Genomic DNA, 27,112 nt, shown 5'->3' on the forward strand with positions numbered 1-27,112 from the left:
TATATATCAAAGTACTTTGATATATACAAAAGTATCAAAGTACTTTGATACTTTGATAAAGTATCAAAGTACTTTATCCCTGTTAGTCACAGGGATAAAGTACTTTGCTACTTTTAACAGCGATGCAAAAGAAAACAAAATGCCACATCTATTGAGAATGCATTTTATTTCAAAATTCTTCGATGAATGTTAAAAGCAGCATCGCTTTTACAGAGTCATCTTCACTTGACTTTGCTGTGGTACAGGAAAAGGCATAAAGCTTTATTTTTAGCTACATTTCTAAAAGAATGTAACAGCGACTGAAGTCAATAGTTTTTGTTTACAGTGACAGAATGTGAAGTAGATAAAGTTTTGAACACTTAAGAAATCCTGAAAAGTAAAAAAAAAAAAAAAAAAAAAAAAAAGTGGTGCTTGAAACATCTAGTTTTGCTTAAAATTTCTCTTAGCTGGTCTGAAAAAGATCAACAGTGTGTTTTGGTGTTTTTGTGATATGTATCTGGGTGTATATGGAGGTGTTTTGGTACGATCACAATGGAATCAAACGCCTGAGAGGACACACTGAAAATCCTGTAAACTGTGTACTGAAAAGGTGCAAAGTGATTTTTGAGACCTCACTTAGGGTCGAGACATTGTTAGAGGAAAAATAGTGTGTTACCAGACTGGTGGTATGAAAACAAGCAATTTGTGTTTTCCTATTATTTTTATTGCACCGAATGTTTAAGTGCTTATGTGTTTTCATGTCAGTGTATGGTTGCAGTTGTAGTTCTGTATAATGTGTATGTGATATGTGTGCCTTTGTGTCTCTCTGGAGTTATTTATATAATAATATGTACATTTGTTGCGTATGTGTTTTTTTTTTTTTTATCTCTGTGAAACATTGTTTTATGTCTATGTAGGCTGCCTGAGATGTTCCAATATCAGATACCGATTTGTATCCCTAATTCTGATCTGAGTCACTCAGAGTGAACATTTGTTGATGCCAAGCTCATTTTTAATGATCCGAGTAAATGTCTCAAAATAGTCTTTGCGTCACACTAAATTCTGAACAAAAAGAAAATATTGTGAATTTTAACTTCAATTTTAGAGATAGCAAAATTATGAAAGCTGTATGTAGGCTACCTATTAAAGTAAGATTTTTAGTATGTGGAAAGAAGTAAGATTTTGCAATTTCAATAAAATTTGAACAATGCTTATGTAAAATATATATTTTTTTAAATAGGTTATTTTCAGTGTTATGTGAATAAATTCAAGTATGAGTCTTCTGAAAATATGTCCAATATTAAACAGTAATTTTGCCACGCTTAAGATTTTCTTTTGTTTATGTCTAACAGGGAAACGATGGAGCTCCAGGCAGACAAGGACTTCCAGGACCTCCAGTAAGTTGCTCCAGTCTTCACGAGATTTAGTTCTCTATAGTGCCTCAAAACCCCACAAGGGTCACAGGTTTTATTCTGGGTGGACATGCAATGTTACCTTTAAAGGTTAGAGTGTGAGAGTCGTCTGTTTGGTGCTTGTTTAGCTTTTCTCATAATAGCACAGCACAACTGACAAACAAGTGCAAACATGATGAAATTGTGGCCACATGCTTGCTGGCACCGAGTCTCATTCCATTCTTTTTAAAAGAGGAGTGAGTAAGCACTTCCAGTGGCAAATCTATAATTCATTGGCTATCTCCTTGAACTTAGCGAGCGCCTCCGGAACACACACACACGCACACACACGCACACACACATGCGCGTACACCTTGGTCTTATAAACCTGCACCTAGGGAGGAAAGGGGATGGCTTAGTGGCCTGAAAAGGGCACAGGCCTTCACTTGCTTCTAAATGAGAGCCTTGACTTCTTCTTGGTTTACATTAGTTGCCCTCTAAAAATCTATCGCTAAAGAACATCCTTGCAATGCTGAGACATAAAACCAGGATTACCTCGTGATGCCCAAAATCTTTTAAATGATAAAATAGTTGTTGTGCTTCTTTAACATCCTTGTCTTTTGGATTAGGACTTCTTCCAGGTTTATGAAAATCTGCTCTTGTCTACTTTTTCTATGCTTTTCTTTTCCTCAGCCACACATTCTTTCTCTCTCTTTCTCTGGATAGTCACCAGATACAGATGCTATGTTGCTTTTAAGGGCTTAACTGTGTATAATTGCTCAAGACCTAGAGTGCAGTTTTCCACCTGAAACCAGAGAAGTCTTGCAGAGGGGATGTGTGATTCTCTTGACTGTGTTTCAGGGTGCGCCGTATGTGGAGGGAAACGGGATGAGCAGTCTGTACAAGCTGCAGGTAAAATATATCTAGATTTTTAACTCATGTTTGTAATTGGATTTATTGAAGTCGATGTTGCCTTGCCAATGAATTCAATTTGACCTGCTTTATAAAATATTTAGTCATTACATAAAGAAATGTCTTTGCAGAGTGGTGGAGCTATTTTAGGACCTCCTGGAGCGCCCGGTGCTCCGGTAAGTGTTGTTGTGCCTCAGGTAAATCCTTTAAAGTGTGCTGTAAGGAACTCTAGCAAACAGGCATGCTGATACTGTATGAGCTCCAGAGCCTGCGAGGGCTGAATAACAAACAACCTGACCGGGCCTCCAGGGTTATCACGGTTCTGAAGCATATATATCACAGTCAATCACTTGGGGTTGGCAAAGGCCAAGAGGCTTCCTGACTCCCAAACAGGTGCCTCTGATCCACGCCGGGACACACAACATCATTGATATGCAAAATGAAACTTTAGAAGTTGGCATGCTCGGCGCGGTGGAGAAGTGGCCCGATTTGCTTATCGCTCCCAACCTCCTTTTGCCTTATCAGACAGTTTGTAATCTTGTCCAGTCCAGGGAGACGTTCAGTCACTGGGCCTGCAGGCATCCGTTCGCTGAAACGAACACTTAAGGAGGTGACAAAGAGCAGACGTTGTGCTGTCCCCCCAGTGCACAATGCACATGAACTACAGCTAAATCTCAGCAACGTCTTAGCCTGTACTGCATCTATCACAGCCCAACAGCTCCTCGGGAGCAATCAATAAGAGAGCTTCCTCATCAGTGTTAAGAGGGACAAGACAGATAATTTATCTTTTTTTTTTTTTTATTAGAAAAATGCAGCTTAGGTGTGTAAAGCCATATTGGATTGCATAACGCTTACCTGAAACACAACTGCAGAATCGTCATCAGACGGACACATTTGAGGGAAAGTGAAGCAGCAATGAATAGTATGAGTTTTACCTACAACAGAGTATATCTACATGTCATTTCAGACTGAGTTTAGACTTTCTATTATTCTGGTTGTCACATCTATGGCAGTAATCTGTCTTCTTTGTTTCTTTCTCCTCTAAGGGCCCAAAAGGAGATGAAGGACCTGTCGTGAGTAGAAACTGTTCGCTCTGAAACGTGTATTTTTCATACAACACAGAAGGGGAGAATTCAGAGCTGCTTTTCATCATTATCTCCCAGGTTTTTTCCACTGTATAACACAAGTCAATAAAGCCTCGAGCCTGAGTGCTTAAACACCCTCAGTAGAAACTCGACGTACACGAAAACGAAAAGAAATGACCTTGTCTCCAACAAATATGAAGCTTTTGTAATATATTGTCTTGCCAGTGGGAACCCACAAACACTTACTGCATTTCTAATGCGCTCCTCAGCCGCTTGCTTTTTTGTACCGAATTGGGAAAACAATCCGTTTGCAATCCACACATATACATGCAACCAACTTGACGTTTCTGCTGCAACCCTGAATTCCTCATCCTCATGGGACCAATCGCATTTTTTATTGTGTTGGTCGCACAGTGATTTTTCACCAGAATGTTAATTTGACATCCTAATAAATTGTGCAGTCCAGCTACAGAGCCATGCTGGAATTGCCCCAATCTGTCTCGCAGCTGATCCTCTGGCTCGTCCACCCTCTCCCTTCTTTCCGTTAGCCACAATGGCTTATTCGTGACAATCTGCATATGTGACAATTACCCGGACAATTCATCTATGTCGGCACCGGTTGCTTCTCTGTTTCTGTGTAATGGCGTTTCTCCATGGCAGCCTGAGCAAGAGGAGGTAGATAGAGGCCATCACTTGCTCCAGAACAGGGAATGGATCTCTATTTTTAGAGCAGAAGACTGATTTTGAAATGAGGCTTTTTGCTTTCTAATGGTCCTGTAGCCCACATGATGCAACAGTATGTGCAGTAGAACATTTGAAGCTATTAACCCAAAGCCGTTTGAAACAAATGGATACGAAGAGACACGCATCAATTGAGGACTAAAAATATTAAGATGAGGGAAAGAAATGTTGCAGAAACTGCATTATGCAACCAAACACTCTGTCTTGTCTCCATGTACATTTCTTTGAAAAATGATTTTCCTCCAAGATGTAAATGCATAGACATAAATCAAAAATAACCAAGCAAATGGAGCAAAGTTTTACCCATACAAAGTTCCTCTGTTTTTGCAGCTGGCATGTTTCAGATAATCCAACATAATCCAAAGTTCTTGAATGAAGGAAAACAGTAGTGAACCTTCCAAGGAGTGGCCAGCCTTTACACTTACTCAAGTAGTGCATCAACATCCAGAAATTCGCTAAAGAACCACCATCTGACTCTCTGCAATAAACTCAGTTGAGTTTAGAAGTTCAACAGTTATAGAGACAATATGTAAAAATGGTGTGGATGGGAGAGTTAGAAAGTAAAAAAAAATAAAAAAAATCTCGCCTTGGAACTGAAAGGTAAGATTGAAAAACTCAGAAAAAAACACAATGACCTGTCTAATATTTTCAAAAATACTTTGAAAATTATTGAAAGAGGCAACAACATATCCACCCCATGGGGAAAATAAATAAATAAATAGGATAAAAAATAAAATCAAGATTTTGGACTTTAATCTTGAGATCGGGTATGCCCTTAAAGAGACAGTTCTTCCATAGAACAATTTCATTAAGGCAAACTCCCCCATGCCAATAAAAACTGATTCATAGTTATCGTTAAAGTGGTGCAGCAGCCAGTTTTTAGGGCAACTGAAACATGGCTTTTTCACATAGTCGGGTTGGGCTGGCTTGCTGTTTTTCCTAAATAAATTCCATCATTACTGGAAAAATGTCTTTAAACCGGTTTATCGTTGTCTGATGTTAAACTTTGTTTGTTGAGCGGAAACATATTTGGCAACTAACTTACTTGCAGTTCTGTAACTTTAGTTGGTGTTTTCTTGCTTATGAAGATACATTATTATGCATTTCAATTTAGGTTTATAATTACGCTTGTTGCCAGTGGCACTGCATTTGAGGGATGTGAGGTAAAAATAGCACCATTTTTGGTTGCAAAATAGGTGGGAGCAGCAACTCTTAATCTACATTATTAGTGACCTGATCAGCTTGACACAGCAGGTGGTGTGTTCTCCTCTCACAGGGGGAACCAGGACCCATGGGCTTACCCGGGCTCGAAGGGCTTCCCGGTGCCAAGGTAGGCAACAGAGCCGTTTCTCTCCCGCAAATGAGCTCCCCTTGATTGCAGCACGAGTAAAATGCATTCTCTCTGGAGCATTCTCATTATACAAAGTTATAAAGAGCTTCTTTGTGAAAGGACATATCCATCTTTTGAAGAGTAAAACTGCTTGGCACTGTGAACATTATAGGTGCTAGTTAAAGTTATGAGCCAGCTTCAGGGAAACTAAATGTTGTTGTTTTTTTTTTGTTTTTTTTTTAGAGAAATTCAATTACTTGTGTTTCTGTTTAAATATTGCCTGGAGGAATTTCAGGTCTACATTTCCAGAGAGGATTTACTGCAATTTGGAGCCAAAGCATTAATGAAATGGCTAACAATCTGCACCCTGAATTGCAAACACTAGTGGACTGCATTTTCTTGAAGATAACGAAACTGGGCTGGATGGAACCAGCATCCAACTTTGTGTGACTGGCAGTGTGTGACTGTGAGCTCTGTGGAGATTTTGTGAGACTGGAATATGTCAGTTTCTGTGACAACAAGGGACATTTTTTTTCTTCTAGGAAATACTGTCGGAGGTTTGGTATGCGCACATAAGTGTTAGCTGTGCAAAAAAATAAAAATAAAAATAAATAAATAACAAAGCTTGTTCAAACTTAATTTATGCATCTAAGTGGATTGTTAAGGAGTTTTAGCCTTTTTATCCCCTCTCACACTTTCTTATTAATTAAACCATGAGTTTCACAATGACATTCACAACACATATAAGTGCAGTGTCTTATAATAAAAAAAACATTTGAACTTTTTCACATTTCACATCTAGTCCCAATGATTTTTTTATTGTTATGTTTGTGCCTGTGATGTGGATATGCCATGTTTTTACAGCCTGTCATCTCCCTGATTCATGTTGTCTTTTCAGGGAGATATCGGCCTGCCTGGCCCTCCTGGGACATCAGGTCCTCCAGTAAGTATTTTATTTATGCTCTGCTTATTGTTAGTTTTACTTATTTGTGTCATAATTGTTTTTGACACAAGATCCCTATACTTTAAGTCCTCTGCTAGCATCAATTCAGCTGTGTTTCCATTAAGAATTGAACAACGTGAGTTAGTTAACACTGGCACTTTGGCTAATGACAATCATTTGGAGTATGTAAAGGGATTATAGAGTGGCTGTATTATTATAAATGCAAGGCTGCAGACATGACACTACTGAGGACCTATCAAACAAGACACGTTCCCCTTACTGTCTGTGATTGACAGGGGAAACCCGGAACACGCGGAGAGCCAGGGATCCCAGGAGAGCCGGTGAGGAGCACTCTCTAGCTCTCTTTTAACTGTCAATCCACGTATCATCCCTTTGTCACTTCAGACTGACACACCGACTGTCTCTGTTCTTGGACAGGGCGAGAGGGGGCCCATCGGAGAGACCGGATTCCCTGGACCCGAGGGGCCTCAAGGTGTTCCTGTAAGGATGCAAATCTTTTCATTAGAGAACCCTGTACGGCAAAGTCCACACACCTTTGCACTTGTAGATTCATTCACGATTCCAGCTTTTGTGCTCACAGAGGCCAACGTGATTCAAGGACAATATGGATGAAATACGTATGCTATCTAGCACTCGTCCTGTAGATGATTATATTCCCACATTCCTCTATGTAATTACCATCAGAGATAGTTTCTGTAATATTCCCTGTAAGTGCACAATGGAACAGTGTTCACTCAGCAATCAGGATCATTATCCCTCGGTTGAGATATCTCATTAACTGTGGAGATTACTAGGAGTGCAACAGCGCTGATCCAATCGAAGGTGGGAGCTGATGCAAAATGTCTTTGTTTGTGTTGCGGTTCCTGAGCAGGGGAGGCCTGGAAAAGATGGAACTCCTGGATACAAGGTGAGTCGTTTCAAATCCCCTTATAGAAAGTGCTTTACATCAGCCGGGCTACAGAGAGATGGCACAGCAGATTTTTATCCCCCCCTCCGGCAACAGTGTGCTGACTGCATTAAAGCGATTTGCATATTTGAGATTTTAGCGATAGAAACTAAATGGAATCCTGCAGGTTTAAGGCTTTGTTGACTTTTATTCTTCTTACCCTAATTGTATAGCTAAGGCTTTCAGACAATGATAAAATGTATGTAATGGAGGGCGTTAGACACTTCAAATTAATGATGTGGGGTTTTTTTCTTGGTTTTTTTCGCTTGCTGAACCTGGCTTGAACTGAAGCAAATCCAGCAGAAAAAAAGTTTGCTTTTAGATTGCTGATCAAATTTATTACGCGCCGTTTACCTCATGAAAACTAAGAATGGTCCTGGAGGATTCAAAATGGATCCGCTTGAATGGCCGTCCCGCACACATTATATGATCCAACACCAAAACTTGACTGATTGTGGTTATTACTGTTTTGCCCAGATATACAAGATGTTTTCCACCTTACACCTAAATGGCAGACCCAACGCTTTATTGTTTGTTCATTTTTATTATTTAATATTCCTCCCACTATAATCTCTCCGTTCCACTGAGGCCATCTACATAGAGGCTCTCATTCTAGTGGAACAACAGTGCCATCTAGTAGGTGGCTCTTCTCATCTGCATAGATTGCTTGCTCACTCCTTTGAGCTTTAATATAATGCTCAGGGAAGCACATTTCGGTGGGCAAGATGATAGATTTAAGCTTCCCATCAGGCAGTGGGGAATACAGCATGCTGCAGATTAAAGCAGGCAAGGGAGAATGGCATCACAAAGCGGTGCCCGCTTTAAAACCACATCATGCCAGATTGTCTTTTGCGTGCCTCCTGTAATCCAGCGGGAAATTGATACAAAGATGCTCCCCGAGGTAATGCTGTGAGCAAAGTAAAAGGAAGCAATGAGGAGTGACAGGGAGGGGACCGGATGACTCAAGATGTTGTGACACGAAGCTGGAGACAGGTATTTTCCTTGCGGCTCATCCGTACAGTAAAGACAGCTGGTGGGAAAGCAGGCCTTTGTCAAACAAAACCGGAGTGATGCAGAGGAGCCGTGACATTGCAGAAGGTGAAGCACTATAATGGGAAATATTTACAAGCAGTACAACCTGAGCAGAGTCTAAAGCAGTCAATTCACAGTCATCTGATAAGAGTGTACATGGAGTTGGTTTAAAAATGACAGTAGGAATTTTTGTAAAGATTCACTGATCGCTGAGATTTTGTTGCCAGTTTCTGTTCACCTATTGTGTAGCCAATTACAATTTCACTTTAAGAATAAATTTACATGTCAAGGTTCACAACTCAATGGCTCTACTAAGCTGCAAATAAATTCTAGATATCGCCACCAGGTGGTACAATGTGGAAGTGTCAATATTACGTTAAGTTAGGCTCAGTTGAATTCCGTGGACAAGCATTCAGAGTTTGGGGTAAAACATACCTCCGTAATGGAAGGTGCAGGATTAATGAGGACTTTCTGTAATATTTTGAATATGTGACGTTATCATCTATTATTGGAGAAACTTTGAAAGGTTTACAGTGTCATGGAGGGTCATTCACCATAGAAATCTGTGACTTTGTTGGAGCTAAGGTGATGTCATAAATTTACCACATCAATGTGATGAATGGTCGTTCCCATGGAAATGCTCAAAATTTGGTATGGATGTGTGTGAAACATTCCCAGGAGTCGCAGTTGATTCAAATTCCAATGTAATCCTAATGAGCTTCTTTGGGGTTGACAGAAGTTATTCATATCGAGCTTAGTGCAAATCAAAACGTACACGTGTGATATACAAACTTACCACACCAACATAGTGTAGCCAAGTGTGTCTGTTCAGAGTATGATTTAACAAGAACTTAATCTCTTGTCATCAAAGACAGCTTGAAATGTGTATAAGTCCGACTTTAAAGCAAGTCACTTCCTGTTCTAAGTGGGTGGAGCACAAGCCAGGAAATGAGCATGTGAATGTTTTGATTGCTTATTCTGTAATGGCACACACATCATTTTAGGTACAACTCCAACCTTATGTGTAGAAGTCATTATTTATTTGTCTTTTATGGTGAAAAGTCTGATTTTGAAGTTTGGCCACACCCACATGCTTTGATGTAGCAGAAAACTTTTGAGAACATTTGATGTCCAATGCCTAAAGGCTGTACTGAGCCTTTTTCTAAAAGGAAAGCTCTATGATGAGTTTGATCAGATATGTGTTTAAAAGAGAGGAAGTGAAGGTTTCAGTTAAAAATGGCTGACTTCTTTTGAGGTTAGACCATGGCTCCAATATTGGTGATGTTGGCATTAACATGTTGGGAGTGAAATATAATATAGAAGGGATAATGTTTCAAACTAAAACATTACAACCTGCTTATGATGGACCAGGTTGTGTAAAACATAAAAAAATCACCAAATTCATGTCACCTGCCAGTTTTACTGTGCATCTCTAACGTCGGAGGCTTTTATAATATTTATTGCTTCGTACTACTAGAAAGGAGTATGTGTCTATTACAGTTATTATTTTAAGGCTCTTATTTCTCTGCTACAGTTTTAAAGTTTGTTTTTCTTTTCTTCTATTTTTTCCAAAGGGCTCCACGGGTACACCAGGCGACAGAGGATCCAAAGGTGAACGTGTAAGTAACATCACTACTCTTTTACTTATTTTTTGTATTATTTATTTTTTAATGTAGCTAATAGAGAAGGAAAAAAAAAGACTTTTAACTTGTTAGCTGCTAAGGCAGGACAGGTAAATGCAAAGGCAAATAAAATAATGAAGTTGCAATTTATGGCAGCTTTAGGGAAAGTATCAGACCTTACAGTGATTTCAGAGGCTAAAGCCCCTTCCAGCGTTTACAAATAGGGCCCACATTGGGGGAAATGATCTGAAAAATGATCCCATATGCTATTATTTATAGGCTACATAATAGAGCAATGTTCATTGCCTTTGTGGTTTTGATTCAAGACAAGTCTGAATAAAACGATGAGCAAAAGATGTGTTGATCAGCTTGAGCTGAATTTCTTAAAATCCATTAGAGACAAAACTGAGACTTATGGGATTATGCAAGAAACCCAAATGAATGCTGAACAATCAGTTGGCTAGAATCCACCAATTTTTCAGAAATTAAGTGCAATAAAACTAGGAAGTTTGTAGAATTTTGGTGAATTAAATCTACCAACAGCAAGCTTTTTTGGGTGCGTGGGGGGATTGGAATAAGCTGTTCCAACCTCAAAGAAAACTACAAGTCAGTCTCGACTAGGACAAACCTGATCAGTGCATGTGTGCCACATACACATGTGGAGTTTGCACAGACGGCAAGCTTAAAAACAGCAGAGCTTTCTTTTTTAACGCAGGGTGATCCAGGCATTCCGGGAGAAAGAGGCATTCAAGGTGAAAGGGGCCGCATGGGCGACCCTGGCATGGTTGGAGCGATGGGGCCGCAAGGTGTAAAAGGAGATCCTGGCCCCCCTGGGCAGCTGGGGAGCGTAAAGCTCCTGGTAAGTAGCAAAATTGCAAACGCTTCCGCATTAACGTACTTTCCTCTCGTATAATTTAAATCATCTGACAGGATGTGGCAGTTTGTGTAACTAGCTTAGTTCTTCCTGCTTGGACGGAAAGCAATGTATCTACAGCTTTTTGCATGAAACATCAAACAAAGCCGAGCGAGGCAGCTCGCTGTTCGTTCTCTGCTCGGCGCTTCCCACTCCCGATCATCTAGGCGTAACAGAAGGTCAAAGCAGGAGAGAGTCGGAAACAGAGGGAAAGACAGAGATATGTGGGCGTGCCAAGAGCTCTGCAGAGCGGAGAAAACACCTCCATCTGTCAGACGTTTTTTACGCTCACTGTAGTTATATAATGCTCACAGTGATGAAAAGCTGTTTTGAATGCAACAATGCAACATCGGAGCATGTTGTGTGTTATTGTTATGAATGCTGCCCTGGAAAGCAGTGCAGTTGAGAGCAGTTCTCCCGACCGACATAAACTTGAGACTGAAAGTTCCTTGAGTGGAAACGACGTTTACTGTATGCAGAGAAGTAAAGTTGTTTTCGCCATTTACCGCAGCAGAAACACTTCACAGTAAAAGATGTTGTTAAGAAACAGATTATTGGAAATTGCTTGAGCATTTGGCTGTATTTCGCATCCATTCATTCGTCTGAAATATTTTCTGAATTTAGTTCAAAGACAGTGGGGGGGTGAGAGGGGGCTTGGCCGCGGAGCTGTCAGACTGACTTCTGAGGAGCTTTGGCAGCATTCTTTTTTTTTTTTTTTTTTTTTTTTTCAATCAACTGGTGGAAAATGTGTTGATGTTTTTGGACAAAACAGCTCTTTTTTTTGTTAAAGAGATGTGCCAGAGCATTCATAGTGTTAGCACTCACTTCGCCTCCATTGCCTCCGTGTGCCCTACAGAGCAGCTGTAGCTTTAACACAGCTTGAACTGCAGGAAGGAGGATAGCCAAAATGTTTTGGAGACACTGTTGGGGTACTGACAAGCTAAATGAAATAAACAAAAATAAAAAATCTCAGCACTTTTTTATTTTAGGTGACTTAAAAAGAGCCCGAAATTGCAGTTTTATCAAAACTCCCTGTAGTCTTGGATCGCAATGAACAACATGCCAAGATATGAAGTTAAAAAGATGGGGGGGAGGACTATTTTGTATCCTTCCATAAATTGGTCTTCAGTCTGAAAGTTTCAATTTGAAATGCTAATCTATTTGCACTACAAACAGTCTAACTGGCTGCTCTATTGAGGGTGACTGGCAAGGCTGGGTGAACAATCAGAGTTAAAGGGTAGCTCTCTCTTCACCATGACAGATCAGTGCAGCACTTATATCATTACAGACGCCACACCAATTTGCTTATCGATCCCCCCACTCTATTTTAAACTTTATCCCTGAACAAGACCCCAAGATGAAGTACAGACAAAGCACAACCTAATGACCCCTTACTATGGGGAACATAAATGGAAACAGTGTTTCCTCACCTGGATGCGGGTCGTTGGGGCCCCTAGCTGGAGCCACACCTAGGGGTAGGGCATGCTGGGTCCATCATAAGTGAGGAGCTCATTGACGAAGGGGTCGGGTGCTATGTGAACCTTGAAAGTCTGATCCTCAGCAACAGAATCTGGCTCTTAGGACATGAAGTGTCCATCCCAAGGATTTCTGATTTTAAGTTAAACTGTTCCTCCAAAAGGTGGGGCTTATTCTCTATGTGTGCATTTTATTTCCCTTGGGAATTGGATCTCACATACGGGAATCACATAACACCCAACTAGCAGGACTTAGCTGCAAATCGGGATACGAGTAAAGCTGATTAATTGCTATGGTCAGAGACCAGGCTATCTGTTGTGTATTGATTTCCATATTAGGAATCCAGACCCTAAATAAACATGTTCGCACATGGAGATAGTATAGTACAGTGTGTTGAACTGGTTCAGTAGCAGAGAGATCATCAGAAAAGCAAATGCATAATTTTGTCCTGCAATTTTCATTATGCTGTAGTTGTAGGGCAGCTCTGTCCTTTTCCATTTTCACAAAAAGCGAGGAAACCCTGGAACATACATTAGGTAATAAAAAATAAATAAATCACAAAGAATTATACAAAAGAGGAAGCCTGTCACAAAATGACTCAGAAGAGACACGTTTCAGGCATTTGCCACTGCAGATTCTAAGAACAATAATAGAATTAACATGTATTTTTTTTGCTTATCTCAATTTGCACAGTCGAAAGTGAATCCTGAACAGAGCAAGATTTACATATTGCACCCTTACAAGGAATAAACTCAATATGATTACTGCTGACTTGTCCTACCCTGCAGTCCGTACTCTTATACGGTCGTAGCTACGCTATTCTTTTTACAAGTGGTTTACAGACTTTCTGACTGTGAAAATATTTCTGGATATTATACTTATATTATGCATCTTCATAATAGCGCGCTATATTGTAGAGGCACACAGAGCTAACACAATTCCTCCGTGGCACGGGGCGCATCACTGCAGAGCTGAACATAAAGTAATACCACTTTAGAGAGTTATAGTATCGAATTTAATATTCCTTCCTGAATATGTTTTATTTATTGCCGAGTTCAGATCTTGAGTTGAGATTGGAAGAGGTCTTAAAGAAAGATTTTTACAGGTTTTATTATCCTCTCTTCTTCCTTTTCACAATTTTTGGTTTCAATAATGTTTGTTGGCGGACTTTGTGGAGTATAAATACATGAGGAGTATCTGTTTAATTGTTATGGCATGATAACTTTAATCTCCGCTGTATGTTCTCTGCCTCCATTTGCCTCGGAATGAAGGTTTAGCTTGTGTTGTCTCTTAATTGGATTTTCCGTCTTTCTTGCCCGAGTTAAAATGCTTCAGTAAGTGATCTTTTATTCTCCCTTCACACAGGATGATCCCAGCTTTACAGAAGAACTCAAAATCTTTATCCAAAGTGAAGTAATGAGGATTTTTGAAGGTAAAAATAGTCTGACATTTAATTTAGCTGATGTGTTTTGGTTCACTCTAACACCCCCGTCTTTATGTCATTCTCCAAGTTGTTACTCACACAGCCTTTTTTGAAAATATTTTCCTGCCCTGCAGAGAAAGTGTCTGGCGCCGCCACGCAACAGAAGACACCTGCCGGCATCTTAGCTTCACCTTTCCAAGGTCCTCCAGGACCCCCGGGCAAGGATGGGTCCTCAGGTCCACCAGGAGAGCCTGGGCCACCTGGACCTCAAGGTAGTAGCTTAATACTTTGAGCTTAAAGGCCTGACTTAACCACCAACTCAAAAAAATAAAAAAATAACCATAAATGGCTTGAATTACCTGTTGGTGTTTTAATATACTAAAACTGATCCATCAAGTGCCTTGAACTTGTCTTCACAGTTTTCCTATTTAATAACTAACATCCTCTTGTGTTTAACTTAATTTTAATATAAATGCGACGGTTTTGCAAACTCCTAGAGAACAGCGTAATGAAGACTAGGGAGCACACCAGAAAGGTCCAAGAGAACGCTGTGAACAAGTTTAAGATAAGGATTTGAAGCAAAGTCTACCGAGACACGGCCATCCTGTTCAGACCTGGAGAGCGACAGCTTAGATGTGTCTCTGCTCCAGCATGTCTGAATCACTTGGCTGTCTTCCCTCATCAGCATGTTATTCAACTCTGCAGATGCCTGGTGATGAGACATTCGTTTGATTCAGGTGTGCTGGGGAAGGCAACCATGTAAAAGTTTCAGGATAGTAGCTTCCAAGGACTGGACCTAAACTGACAGGCTTGGAGGAGATCAATAATCGAAGACGCAGCCAAGGGCCCCATTGTAACTCAGAAGGAGCAGCACAGCTCCGCGGCTCAGAGCGAAGAATCTTTTGACAGGAGAGCTATTAGTCATGCACTCCACGAACATGGGCTTTATGAAAGCGTTCCAAGAAGAAAGCCATTGCTCAAAGAAAACTATAAGAAGTCCAGTTTACAGTTTGCCAAAAGTCGTGTAGGGTAACATGGCAAAACCGTAAAAGAAAATACTCGAGTCCAAAACAGTTTGCTACGAGGATGTTTCTTGTTCAGCACAGACGGGGAATCTGGTTATAGATGAATGGAAGACGGCTGCAGCGAAATACAAGATAATCCTGGAACAAAAACCTGTTAGAGGTTACAAAAGAAACTTGAGACCAGGGTGAAGGTTTATCTTCCAGCAAGATCAAAGCATATTCAGGTGTTAAAATTTCTTAAAGACCACACCAAAGTCCAGCCAGGGGTCTGTGGAGAGACTTCAAAATTGTTGTCCACACATCCTCTTCATCCAGTCTGATTTAATTAATTTGAGCAATTTTGTGAGGACAAATGAGAAATGATGCCATCTTCTAGTTTTCTATTATGACATATTTATTGCAAGTGGCAAATAAAAATGCATCCTACATTTTCAAATTTTCATTTCTAAACATTTGGAAAATGTTCTGCATGGTTCATTCCACAACCATGCAGTTACGTTAGTTATCTATCTATACGTATAATCCCAATAAAGTAAACAGAAGTTTGTCTTTGTAGCGTGACAAAATGTGAGAACATTTAGGAAAATTAATACTTTGTATATATCTGCACCAGAGCTTTAAAACAAAAGAATGAACAAATAAAATGAAACTTTGAGCAGGCAACTGTACTGTGCACTGTCGCCCAGACTGCGCTTGAAAGACGGAGGAGTTACCGTTGTAAAAACGCTCTGTTTTCCATCTCATGTAGGCTACTCACTTATGCATGTTTTTGTTATGAGAAGAGCTGATCTGAACTGCTGTAGACTGCTTGGAATGGGGTCAGACTGACAGTTCTACTCTGTATGGATTCATGAGTATTTTTCTCTTGCATAGACCCATATATCAATGCAGACTGAGGGGCTGGGAGCAGAGGAAAGGCCAGGAGTGTGGTGCACTGCAGCTCTCTGGGAAATATGAAGACAAACGAAGAATTGGCTGTGAATAAGAGAAAATGTTATCAGTGTGGACAGAAAAGAGCTCCATTACTGATACCTCACTCAAGGAGAGAAAGCTTCTGAAACACAAAAGGAGCGTAGTCGAGTTGGAGGGTGGACATTCATTATAGGACTAATCCTGACTCTCTGACTGCTCACACAACACTAATGGTTTGCTGGTCAGGCTTTGTACCTCCAACATGCTTAGATTTATTTTGTGTCCTCAGCAGAACTTTGGTAAAGCTTTGAAAGAGGAGTGCTTCATGTGTTGGTGCACATCAAAGCACTGCTGCATTGGCCTTTCTCTTTAAACTTTTGTATCTACCTCACACTCAAAGCTATAACTTCTAATGCTCGTTTCATTTCATTCATGAATAAAGTTCAGCTGAAACCAGATGTTTACAAACACATAAAAATAGGCAAATCTTTCCCTAAACGATTTTTGTCCCACTTACAGATAGTGAAAACACGAGATTTGAGATTAGAATAAAACATTTTACTTATATATAAAAAAAGCATTTTTAATTCAGAAATGTGGGCTTAGTGAAAAGGGTGTGTAAGACTTGTTTAAACGTAGTTTTCAAAGGGCACTTTTAATCTGCAAAAGGACCTTGTAAAACATTGATTGAATATAACTACATTTCTCAAAGCACAACAGTCAGTTCAGAACCATGAGATCAGCACAGCGTAATGCCGTACTAACGTACTTCACAGCTACGATAATTTCCTCAGGCTTGAACCGATGGTCATTACGGTGGAACACTTCAAATTTAATTTTTGTCATGACACACGACAGGCCTTTGCAAAAGAAAGTTTTTCTCCCTGTCTGAATTTGCAAACTGTAGCCTGCATTTTTATGTAGTTTTCAAAAGGATGTCTTTGCTAAATGGCCTTTCAGGCCATGCTGATGCAGGATTTGTTTCTTTGTTGATTATGACATTCTCTTACCTGCTTCAGCTAGCACCTTAACAAGCTCTTTTGCTTTTTGTTGATACGCACGTGTCAATCCAAAACACAGTCACATGTGGGACACAGAACCCATCTCCTTCCTGAACGTTATGGTGGCTTGGAAGTCCCACGGTGTTTTAAACCTGCATAATTGTTTGATAATTATTCAGATAATTCAGGTCCACAACTACTTCTCTGGTATCTTTGATGATTTCTTTAGATTTCCCAATGATGCCGCACAAAGAAGCAGTGTGGTTGAGGGGAAGAAAGTGATAGTAACAATAAAAAAAAAAAGTATTTTGTTAGTCCTAATTGAACTAAAACATGGAAACATTTGGATTGATTTATTTCAATGTGAAAAAGGCGGGGGAGGGGGGGTGCGCGAGTGTGTGTGCATGTAAATATCTGGTTTCCACTGTAGATAATGTAAGCAACTACTCAACTCTAAATATTTGCCACAGGCATTACACGTCTTGGATTTTGTTTGCTTGTTTGTGTCTTTTATGCTTTTAAAGTGTGTTTTAGAGGCCATTTAAAGTGCAGCTTTGCAATAAATATTTATTGAAAATAAAGAGAAAAGTTATTTCTCTTAATGCATCAAGAATTCAACAACTCCTTAATTTTTTTGTTCTTTGTTGACTTGTGACTCCACTCAGCTGGTGAGGGAGTTTGGGGTAATATTTCCTCATTATTTCTCGTCATCCTCCGCTGGAGACCATGCTCCTCTGGAATATCCAATTTGACTTCTTCCCTATTGTGGCAAAATGAATTGTTTATGGAGAAAAATAACCCTGTTGATATCATTGTCTTTCTTTTATTTTATTTTTTTTCTCGTTTGTGGTTTGATTGCACAGGCGAAGAGGTCTCCAGCTGTTAGAGCATGTGTCCTTGAGGACACATGCTAAAAAGCAGTTATTCTTTTACTGTACTCTTGTTTTTGTAAGATGGTGATTTTCTATAATTTTATTCTTTTTTTTTTTTTTTTACTTGTTAGTACCAAAAGAAAAATCTCTAGTATCACTGTATAATTAATTAACTCTTTATTTAGTTTCTTTTGTTGTTGCTTTTATTTTAATTTTGTAATTTAGTCCTTGTGTGTTTATTTATACCTACTGAAAAAAAGTGTTTTTTGTTTTTTTGTTTATTATTATTATTATTATTATTATTATTATTATTATTATTTGCAGTTTCAGTCAGTGCAGTCTGTTTTGGAGTTGCTCTGATTTTTCATGTGCAGGATGGATGTCTCAGTGAAAATCTGAGTGTTTTTGATAGAGAAACTCCTTATGGATAGGTGTGTGTTATACATTTCTTTTATTTATTTTTTTTTAGCGCATGCTGTTAGCATGAATTCATGGTTGTTGCTGTCAATAATGTTTTTGATTGGCTACATGGAGGTGTACAGCTGCAATCTTATCAATCAACAATGAAACAGTATTATATGACAATATCTCTATTTTTTATTTTTTATTTTTATTTTTTTGTACTTTGTCCATTAGTGGCCCTGGAAACAATTTGTTTTCAACCGAGCCCAGTGTGACATTTTCGATTTCATCAGGGTGTGCCAATCCAACGTGGCACCCAAGCTTATTGCTTTGTGTGCTATTCAGTACATTTTTTTCATTTTGCTTAAGGTACAGTGCACTTTCCTCCATGGAACGTCTCCTCCCTGAATGAATGCCCCCGGCCCTGTGAGTGTTAAAAGAACTCTCATTATTGCAGGGATGTGTGGATAGCCCCACTTTCTTTGAGATTCCGTTTTGGAGCATTCATGAGCCTTTTCTTCTGAGATTTTCTCTGACATGTAAGCGTTGAAGCGTTTCCCCTTTGGGCCAGGCAGCGAGATGCTTGATACTCCTGTCAATGTTTCTGACGCACTCCATGCAACTGCTGGTCGTGAGACTCCATTACTTTAAGTGCCTCATGGGGAAATATTGTTGTGGCCCCTTGCCTTTTTACTTGGTATGCTGCTGTTCTTAGCTGTGAAGACTTAACCACTTTGCATGCAGAGAAAAGCTTTTAAAGGATGATTGTGTTTTTTTTTTTGTGTGTGTTTTTTTCCTATAAACACCAACATTGCCTGGTCTGCCTTTTTAATGTTTTTTTTGGTTTGTTTGTTTTTTTCAGCTTTTTCTTAACACGCTTGTGGAGATGCACTGGTCTTAAATTTGGTCAATTTTCAAACCTCATAGTAATCCAATTATTATTTATGTTTAAAAACACTATCTAACAGAGTTCAAAATATTTTTCTCTAGTTTTCCTGGAGTGTATTTTTATGTAAGGTAAGGTAATTTTATTTACATAGCACATTTTCAGCAACAAGGCAATTCAAAGTGCTTTATGTATATTCATAGCATAGACAACATCTGTGTGAGTCAGAAACCAGCTGCTGTAACACATGGTTTTATTATAAGAGCGCTATGAAAAAAGTATTTTTCCCCTTAGAGTTTTCTTTTAGTTTTGCATTTTGTTTCAGGTAATTGCATGAGATGATCAAACAAATTTTAATACCAGACAAAAACCGCCTGAGTAAATACCAAAAGTAATTTTTCAAAGGATGATTTAATTTATTAAAGGCAGGAAGCTTGTCAAGTCAAGCCTGCCTGCACTATCACTGTCAGCAAGAACTGCCAAAAAGCTTTTTTATTCAAGCTGCTGTAGGTAACTTTTATTAAAATATATATATATTTTTTGCATATTTGTTAAAACTGTCACTATGTCATGACAGCATAATATGAGACAAATAATCTGTGGGGGGAAAAAAATCAAGCTCCACTGTGTTATTCCCTCTGCCATCTGCTTGAGTACACTGCTCCTGGTCACCAACCAATCAGAGCCAGGAGGAGGGTCTTAGCACTGTCTATCAGGCCACGTATGCACTGCTCACTGTCTCCCCATTGCTCTCTGTTACACTACATATCCTTCCCCACAATTGTTCCTTTTGTAAATTACGCTGGCTAATAAGCATGGCTACCAATGATGTTGATACATTGTTTTCCTGCACTGCTAAGTTGTTTCAAAGTCATTAGCACAGCTGCAGCATATACGCAAACATGACTGACAGCACCAAGACCTTCTTCCTAGTTCTGATGTTTCTGACCCGAGCGGTATATGTATTGCTGCAGATGGCAATTGGAGCACAGGAGGAGTTTTAATAGTGTTTCCCCATATTTTCTGTCTCATGTTATTCTGTCACAACACATTGACAGTTTTAACAAATACGTAAAAAAAAACAGTTTAGCAAAACTTACATACTACATCACTAGTTGTAAAAAGATTGGAGTTTTGAGCCACCACCAGGAAAATGACCACAGTCATTGGGCAAAAGATAGATTGAGCTGAAAATCATCTGAATCCAGCCACCATCCAGTTTTTCTGTGTATCTCTACATATTTCGCATGTGTGTGTGAATAATTAATTTCTCTAACAAATAATATTTTTACTGTTCTCTACAGTTGTTATTACTCTACTTAGAGATGTAAAAGTATCTTTAAAAAGTGGATAGCTACAGGTAGGCTTTCAGTATCATAGTCATCTTTTACTGAAGGAGCATAATCTAATTAGAAAATATTACAGTTTCCTAGTTTTTCCTCCCTCACCATCCTGCTCACTGTACTTGGTGGCAAGATAAACTTGGAGTTCATCATTTTTGTCGTTGCTTTGACTCTGCCCAACTACATTTATTTTATAGAAATTGTTAGGGTTGCCTAAAACTGTCCCAAACCTAAAACAAAGTTGATGTTTTTTTTTTAACAAAAAGGAAATTGTTTTGCTTCTGAACAAATTATTGTGTAAATATTGGGTTTTTCTGATGTCTTTAGAGTGAGATTATGCTACTGTATGAAAAGGTGGTGTAATTTGATTGCTTTTTAAACATCTTCACCACCGTTTCCGATAAAAGTGGACAGTTCTGCAGAGTCGTGGGAAAAGAGATAAACACAATTTAGATGAGCAACAGGGATGTTTCTAATCATAGCAGTTTTTGTGTGTGTATTTTTGGTTTGCTTGTTTTTTTTTTTATTCGCCCACCTGTCTCCAAAATCAGAGCACCTGCAGTGATCCACATTTTTGATGGCTGGTTGAAATAATCCTCTTTACTCTCCTCTGAAGTCTTGAAAGACATGTTCTTGTGATCTTGTCATTGTCCGTGACGCTCTTCAAAGAACTAACCTGCAGATGAATTGTTTGAGGATTTCTGTTTTGACAATATGTCAGCACATCTTTTATTGTTTAAATATGTAACACTGAAAACAGGGGGTTCTGGACTGTCAATATCTCCAGACTAAAGCTGTGTCCCTCAGACAAACACAGGGCTCAACAGATGTCTGACATTTTTGTCCTGCTAGCAGTATTTAAGATGACGCAATGTCTCGGTTCCTTGCCAGATAAAAAGGTTGCACAATGTGTTGACACTTTAACATGCTGTGGCATTTGTTCTAATTTTTCTAACTGTACCGCATACTCTATATAAATGACAGCTTTTTTAGTATTTATTCGGGTTATTGTATATCTGTGTGTCCTCAGGATACCGGGGTCAGAAAGGAGAACGAGGACAGCTTGGTCTGGGGTTACCAGGAGACCCAGGACCCACTGGGCCACCAGGTGAGAAAGTAACATAGAAGGCCTTTGAATTTGAATGCTGGTTGTGTTGACAATCCTGACCTCTTCCCCTTCCCTTGCCCACCACTAACACCCCACTTATTGCATGAAACTTTCGCAACTGTTGGCAACTCTCAACAATTTTTGTGAAAAACAACTGTAACTGTGATAAATAAGGACAAGGAGCTATTGCAACGTTGCACCCACTCACATTGAGCTGGATGATAAGTATGGCAAAAACACTCCTGGTTTTTAAGGTATAATGGCCAGTAGGGTCATATATATGAATGATGCTTTGGGCACTGAGGACCTCATTGCAACCTCTCTAAAATACCACTATATTTTAAATAAATATTTCTTGCCATTTGCCAGAAAACTAAAAATGTGTTGTTTCTGAAAATTGTAATGAGCCAAGTTATTTATGGCGACAAAAATAATCAAGGATCCATCTCCCTTAATGAAGTGAAGTGTCACAGAAGAAGATTAAGCATTGTACTATTGGCAAACAAGCCAATTCAAAGTAATAAGAACAGGGGTGCCAGTAATTGCGGGGAAAAAAAGTAACAGAAATTTGCTGAAATTAAAGGTTTAAACTTTGTGACATTATGGTACTGCAATATTTTTATTTTTTTTTATCTACCTACATGCATATTTACATCTTTCAATAAATTGGCATGCTTACTATATTAAATTAGTTTAACATAACATTAATCATTTGGTTAAATATAGATTTGGCAAGTGCAACATAAGAGTTTTTTTTTTTTTTTTTGCAATCAGAATTTTTTTTTTCATTAATCCTTAAAAAAAAAAACAAGTGAACATGGTGTTCTTGATACTGGCATTGATAATTTAAGTTACTTAAACAAGACAGGCGATTATCTGTAATGTGGATTTATTATTATTATTATTATTAAAAATTAAAAGCAGTCATAGACACAGTCATAGACATAGCCAAACTATTACCAATCATTCTAAAAACAAATAAATAAAATCGTTCTATTTACACTTTTCTACTGTCAGAGTTTGAATTTTGCTCTGACAGCTGTGCTATGGTCATTTAAGCACTCACACGCACAAGTAAAATATGTAGAGGAAAATGTAAGAGCACTTTTCTGTGCTGCCACTTTTAGGTCATATTGACCAGACAGCTATTTTCCTTCCACATTTGCTTTTTTTTATTTATTTATTTATTTTTTTTAATCAGTTTTCTTACATAGTTGCTTAAAAGAAGGAAATGCATTAGACTTGTGTCAAACTGGCACCTTCACAGCTTTTTAAGCCATCATTTGTTATCTTTATCTTGGTGGCAAAAATGCAGCCCCCAGACTGCATTCTATTTGTTAAATCCTCGTGCTGCTTTGACGAAAGAAATGCCCCCCAGAGAAAAGAAATTTCTGCAGTAATGGAAAATGGCATCTGTTCTGAAAACTAAAATCCTATCGTGCCATCTTCCTGAACAAAAAGACCAAGCCATGATGTTGGCATATCCCCCTGCCGGTTTGAGAAGTGGGATTACTTCACTTACTTCAAGCCTGTGACAGCAGGAGTTTATCATTGAACTTGAAGTCACTCATGCAATCTGTGCATAATGTATGTGCGGGGGCAAAGGAAAGTTGGCTGTAGCTCCGCTGGAGAGGATAAATCACAGCTGTTGAAAGAAATCATCTCTAGAGGTGCTCGGTTATGGGAAGCACCTGCGGCATAACTGGTGGGGGTTAGACTTAAGCCGTAGTTGCGTCTTGGAAAAAAATCTGAAAGTTCTTCAAACTGACTGATATGAATGCAGGTCCACAGACTTCTGTTTTTTTTTTTTTTTTTATTTATTTATTTTTTTCCCTCCATACCTTTAGATTTACAAGTTTCCTGTAGACTACAGGAGAAGGTTTCTTTCTTCCAGCCAAAATTTCTTCCACCTTGCCATCCTGATCAAAGATATCCGGTATCCTTGGCATCTACTCAGAGCTGGTTTCCCTTGGAGTCTAAAGGCTGGGCTCCTCTCCATGCTGGAGATTCACCCAGCTGTTGTATCAGTTCAAATTCTGAGAGCTAAAAATCCTCATGTTGGGCTGCAAAGTCCGTGCTTTGAAAGTGGGAAGACTAACACAGGGGCGAAGACGACCCCAAAGCATTAAACTAAAAATAATTAAGTTAGCATGACCATATGTTCTATCTGCAGTCTTTGTCCTTATCTCCGCAAGTAAAACATTTGTCTGCAGTTGCTAATTAGTAGTTTTAACCCGGCTGCCCAAGTGCAGAGATTTAACAAACACCTCTTTTCTCTTGCAGTCCGTGTTAACATTTACCAAAGCACTTTGTTTGTGTGAGCGGTTAAGCAGTAGACGGCTGTGGCAGTGATGGAAGGGGCAAGCTGTGTTATCGCACTGAAGTAAAGGCCAAGCAGGTCTCTTTGTTCAAAGTGAGCAGGCCTTTGTTGAGCTGTCACTGCCCTGAGTGATGTAATGGACAGTCCTTTGGGAGGACTGAAGCAAAGGAGGTCTCTTTTTTTTTTTTTTATTTATTTTTTTAGGCTTATCGAGACCTGTTTAAAAGACAGTGTTAACGCCGGCCACTGTGTCTGATGACCAGAATATAAACAGCGCGAAAAAGACCGTAAATGAAGAGTCACAGGCACTGCGGCTTCAACAAGCTGTTTGGTAGGTGAGATGAGACGATAATGTCCCAGATGCCATAATCGCCTCGACATATTAGCGCGCAGAGAAATGTTAGTTCTCCTTTTCATTCTCATTAGTGCAGCTAAAGAATTCATTAATTGTAATTGAGACATCCTTCGGTGTGAATACATTTCCAGCGCAGATGTTGTGAACATTTCCAAAGTCACTTCGGAACATAATGATCCATGACTTCATTCCCAAACAAACCAGTGAAACTTTTTCTTACTTTGTAAATAAAGGAATTATGACAAATTACAGGAATTAAAAGCAAACAACCCAAGTAGGCATGCGTCAGTATAACCTTGGGTAAAACAGTATTGTTTTCAGAATATTTCGGTTTTTACGCAAATACGCACGACATCTAATTGCTCCAATCCAATTGCTTGTATTAAAAACAGAAAATCAAAAGGTACCTGTACTGATGCTAATGTAGCTGATCACTATAAGCGACGTTCTAATCTAGATTTCTTTCCCCCCAAATCAATGTGATTCATTTAAAAGCAGGCCTTTATAAGACCAAGTCACAGTCCAACACTGTGTTATGATTAATGAAATCATTGGTTTGTTCATGCTTGAAAATTCAGAAGATTTAAAGTGCAGCAAAATACCACGCTACATTCATTCAGTTTTGCTGCATCATAGATGCTGCCGTCCATCCAAATGTCCTCCTAGCCTTCCTTCCTTTGGTCCTTTCTGCGTTTGTTTATTTTCCATTGGTCCTTCCTTCATTTCTTTCCAATTTATCTTGTTTGTTCTGTCCATTTTTTTTCCTCACTTTGTTTCTTGCTTCAGAACTCAGAGGTTTTAAGATCATTAAAAATTATTATTGTCCTTTTTGTGATTGTCAGTCAGTCTGGTATCACTGCATTTCAAAAGCGAACAATTACATTTTAATTTTAATTTGGTTTCACAGCATATTGTTTTGCTCATGTAATGTTTTAAACCACAAACAAATTTTTACTCACTGATGTGTGGACATTCCTATCATTTGCCATAATTCCCCTGAGTAAAAGTAATTTGAGTGGATAGCACACAAAAACTGGCTCTAGTGCAGGAAACCTCGTACTCCTAAGTTTGACATTTCATGAACACGAGGCACTGTGATAACATCAGATTTGTCTGAGGAGTTTGGAGGCTAAGTCAGTTCTTCTGCTTCTTCTTTCCTGATCTGCCTTTGTGGGGGTGATTTGAGGCCACGTCTGTCAAGTGCCAGTAAAATGTCAGAGTCTTTATGGCTTTGTGCCCTCTCCTGCCCTACTAAATCCTTAGAAATGCTCCGCTTGCAGCTTCCACGCGCAGCATTTCTAAGCAGAACATTGTACTTCTGATTACTTGCTACATATAATTAGATAATTACTGTTTGTATGACGGAAATCATGACTTTGCCAAACTTCAGATTAGCCGTCAATGGAAAGCTCTTCCCAGGTGCTGATAAGGTGTAGCCTCTTTCAGTAATTAACAACATTCTCTCTCAAGGGCCACCTGGGATCCCTTCACGAGGCCCCCCTGGCTCTCCTGGGCCCCGTGGACCCCCGGGGACTTGTGACCCGAATGACTGCATTCTTCCTACCTTGTAAACAGAGAGCGGGAGTGTCAAATGGTACGGCGGTGCGCTCCGAGGACGGTTGTCATCCATGATCTCCAAGCTGCAGCCACAGAGCAAGAAAATAAATAAAAGTAGATGACCTCGCTGTGCCTGACAGCTTCTGCGGCTCTGCTGTATCAAACGGACTCAAAACTGACCTCTTTTGTTCACTTCACAATAACATTTGGGTGCTGTGGGTGATTTTTTATTTTTTTTTTTCCTAGGTGTGCTGTTATGTTTTGTTTCGAATGCAGCTGAAAACCTTTTGCAGTGCTGTACTTTGAAGTATTTTTCTCGTCTTTCCAACTCTTACTGTGATGCAATGCATTCCTTATCGACTGAAGTTGTCTTTCAAGACCTACAGATAACGCCGTTTCGTCAGGTTCAGCCCTGGCTGAATAACCTTAATAATTATTTGTTTGCCTCTTTAACGGGCTTGTTGATGCACTCTTCTATTCTTACTCGGTTAAACTGGCTGTAGGTAAGTCTCATTTTTATCTGTTTGTTTATGTGAGAGAGAGAGAGAGAGAGAGAGAAAGGTCAACTGAGTGAATGTACTTGTTTTTTAGAAAATGTAAGTAAAATGTAACTAAAGCAGCCAGTTTGTCTGATATGGAAATTATTTATTTTAAGTGTGCTCCTTAAGAATGTATTTAAAAGATGGTACTAGTCAGCTAGAAATGTAGCATGGAAAACATGTCATTTTGTTTAGTAATTAAGTTATAAAGACATGAGGTAATGCATGTTTTAGTTGGTGATAGGTTTCAATGTTTCTGTTTCTTTGAATTGATGAGGTGTTTGTGCTTTTTTTTTTTTAAGAATCTGTGGTAAAACTATAGCTGAAGACGTCTTCCCATTTTCTGTAAGTCGCGTGTCATTACTGAGCACTTATTAAGTTGCCAAAGCATTTTTATTTTTATTTTTTAAACCCACAGACACTCGGCTGCTATTATTTTTAATGCAAGCAAAGAATTAAGGGCAGATTTATTTCATTACATGAAACTATTTTTGGGATTTGTTTTTTTTTTTAATGTGGTTCTGTTAGAGATATTTCTCATTACCTGAGAAAGGAAGATGTAGTATTTCCATGAAAAATGTATAAATCCTGAGAGTGGTTGAGGCCCTGCAAAAAAAAAAAAAAAAAGATTTCTCAAATGGTTTCCAAAATGTAAATGCTCTTTGTGATATATCTATATATATATTGACTGGTTGTACAGATTATTGAAAACAGTAACACAGAAACCGTTCCACATTTTCTCGCCGCTAAAAACCGCAACAGCAGCCAAAAGAAGTCATTTTTCATTCTTCTTCCCACATATTTCTCCCTTTTCTCCAACTTTATCAGTAAACGCAAGACGTGAACTGAAAAAGTTTCGAAACACTCAAATGAAACGTAAGCTGGAGCAACTTTGGGGGGGAAAAGCCTTTAGTCAGGAATGTCAACATTCTCGCCACCTGCTGGCCCAGCATAGGCATCACAATATTTTTCATTGGA

The 27,112-nt window shown here is 39.0% G+C and overlaps 1 protein-coding gene across 4 annotated transcripts in view; it reads left to right on the forward strand.

Moving 5' to 3' along the window:
* The window catches only part of LOC103134185 (collagen alpha-1(XIX) chain), a 135,912-nt gene extending 109,385 nt beyond the window's left edge, over nucleotides 1–26,527 (forward strand). For 3 of the 4 annotated variants that reach the window (XM_016668466.1, XM_016668465.1, XM_016668467.1), the window contains 15 exons: nucleotides 1,332–1,376; nucleotides 2,232–2,282; nucleotides 2,414–2,458; nucleotides 3,329–3,355; nucleotides 5,385–5,438; nucleotides 6,337–6,381; nucleotides 6,678–6,722; nucleotides 6,820–6,882; nucleotides 7,274–7,309; nucleotides 9,955–9,999; nucleotides 10,718–10,861; nucleotides 13,757–13,823; nucleotides 13,949–14,086; nucleotides 21,286–21,363; nucleotides 25,509–26,527. In XM_016668466.1, the coding sequence (XP_016523952.1) occupies nucleotides 1,332–1,376; nucleotides 2,232–2,282; nucleotides 2,414–2,458; nucleotides 3,329–3,355; nucleotides 5,385–5,438; nucleotides 6,337–6,381; nucleotides 6,678–6,722; nucleotides 6,820–6,882; nucleotides 7,274–7,309; nucleotides 9,955–9,999; nucleotides 10,718–10,861; nucleotides 13,757–13,823; nucleotides 13,949–14,086; nucleotides 21,286–21,363; nucleotides 25,509–25,609 (984 nt within the window). In that variant the 3' untranslated portion in view covers nucleotides 25,610–26,527. Of the gene's footprint in view, nucleotides 1–1,331; nucleotides 1,377–2,231; nucleotides 2,283–2,413; nucleotides 2,459–3,328; nucleotides 3,356–5,384; nucleotides 5,439–6,336; nucleotides 6,382–6,677; nucleotides 6,723–6,819; nucleotides 6,883–7,273; nucleotides 7,310–9,954; nucleotides 10,000–10,717; nucleotides 10,862–13,756; nucleotides 13,824–13,948; nucleotides 14,087–15,712; nucleotides 17,078–21,285; nucleotides 21,364–25,508 lie in introns of those variants that run through there. The other variant, XM_007546329.2, reaches the window with a different exon arrangement.
* Nucleotides 26,528–27,112: the final 585 nt, after the last annotated feature.

The sequence above is a fragment of the Poecilia formosa genome, unplaced genomic scaffold (genome assembly GCF_000485575.1).
Source record: "Poecilia formosa unplaced genomic scaffold, Poecilia_formosa-5.1.2 Scaffold15, whole genome shotgun sequence".
Taxonomy (NCBI): Eukaryota; Metazoa; Chordata; class Actinopteri; order Cyprinodontiformes; family Poeciliidae; genus Poecilia; species Poecilia formosa.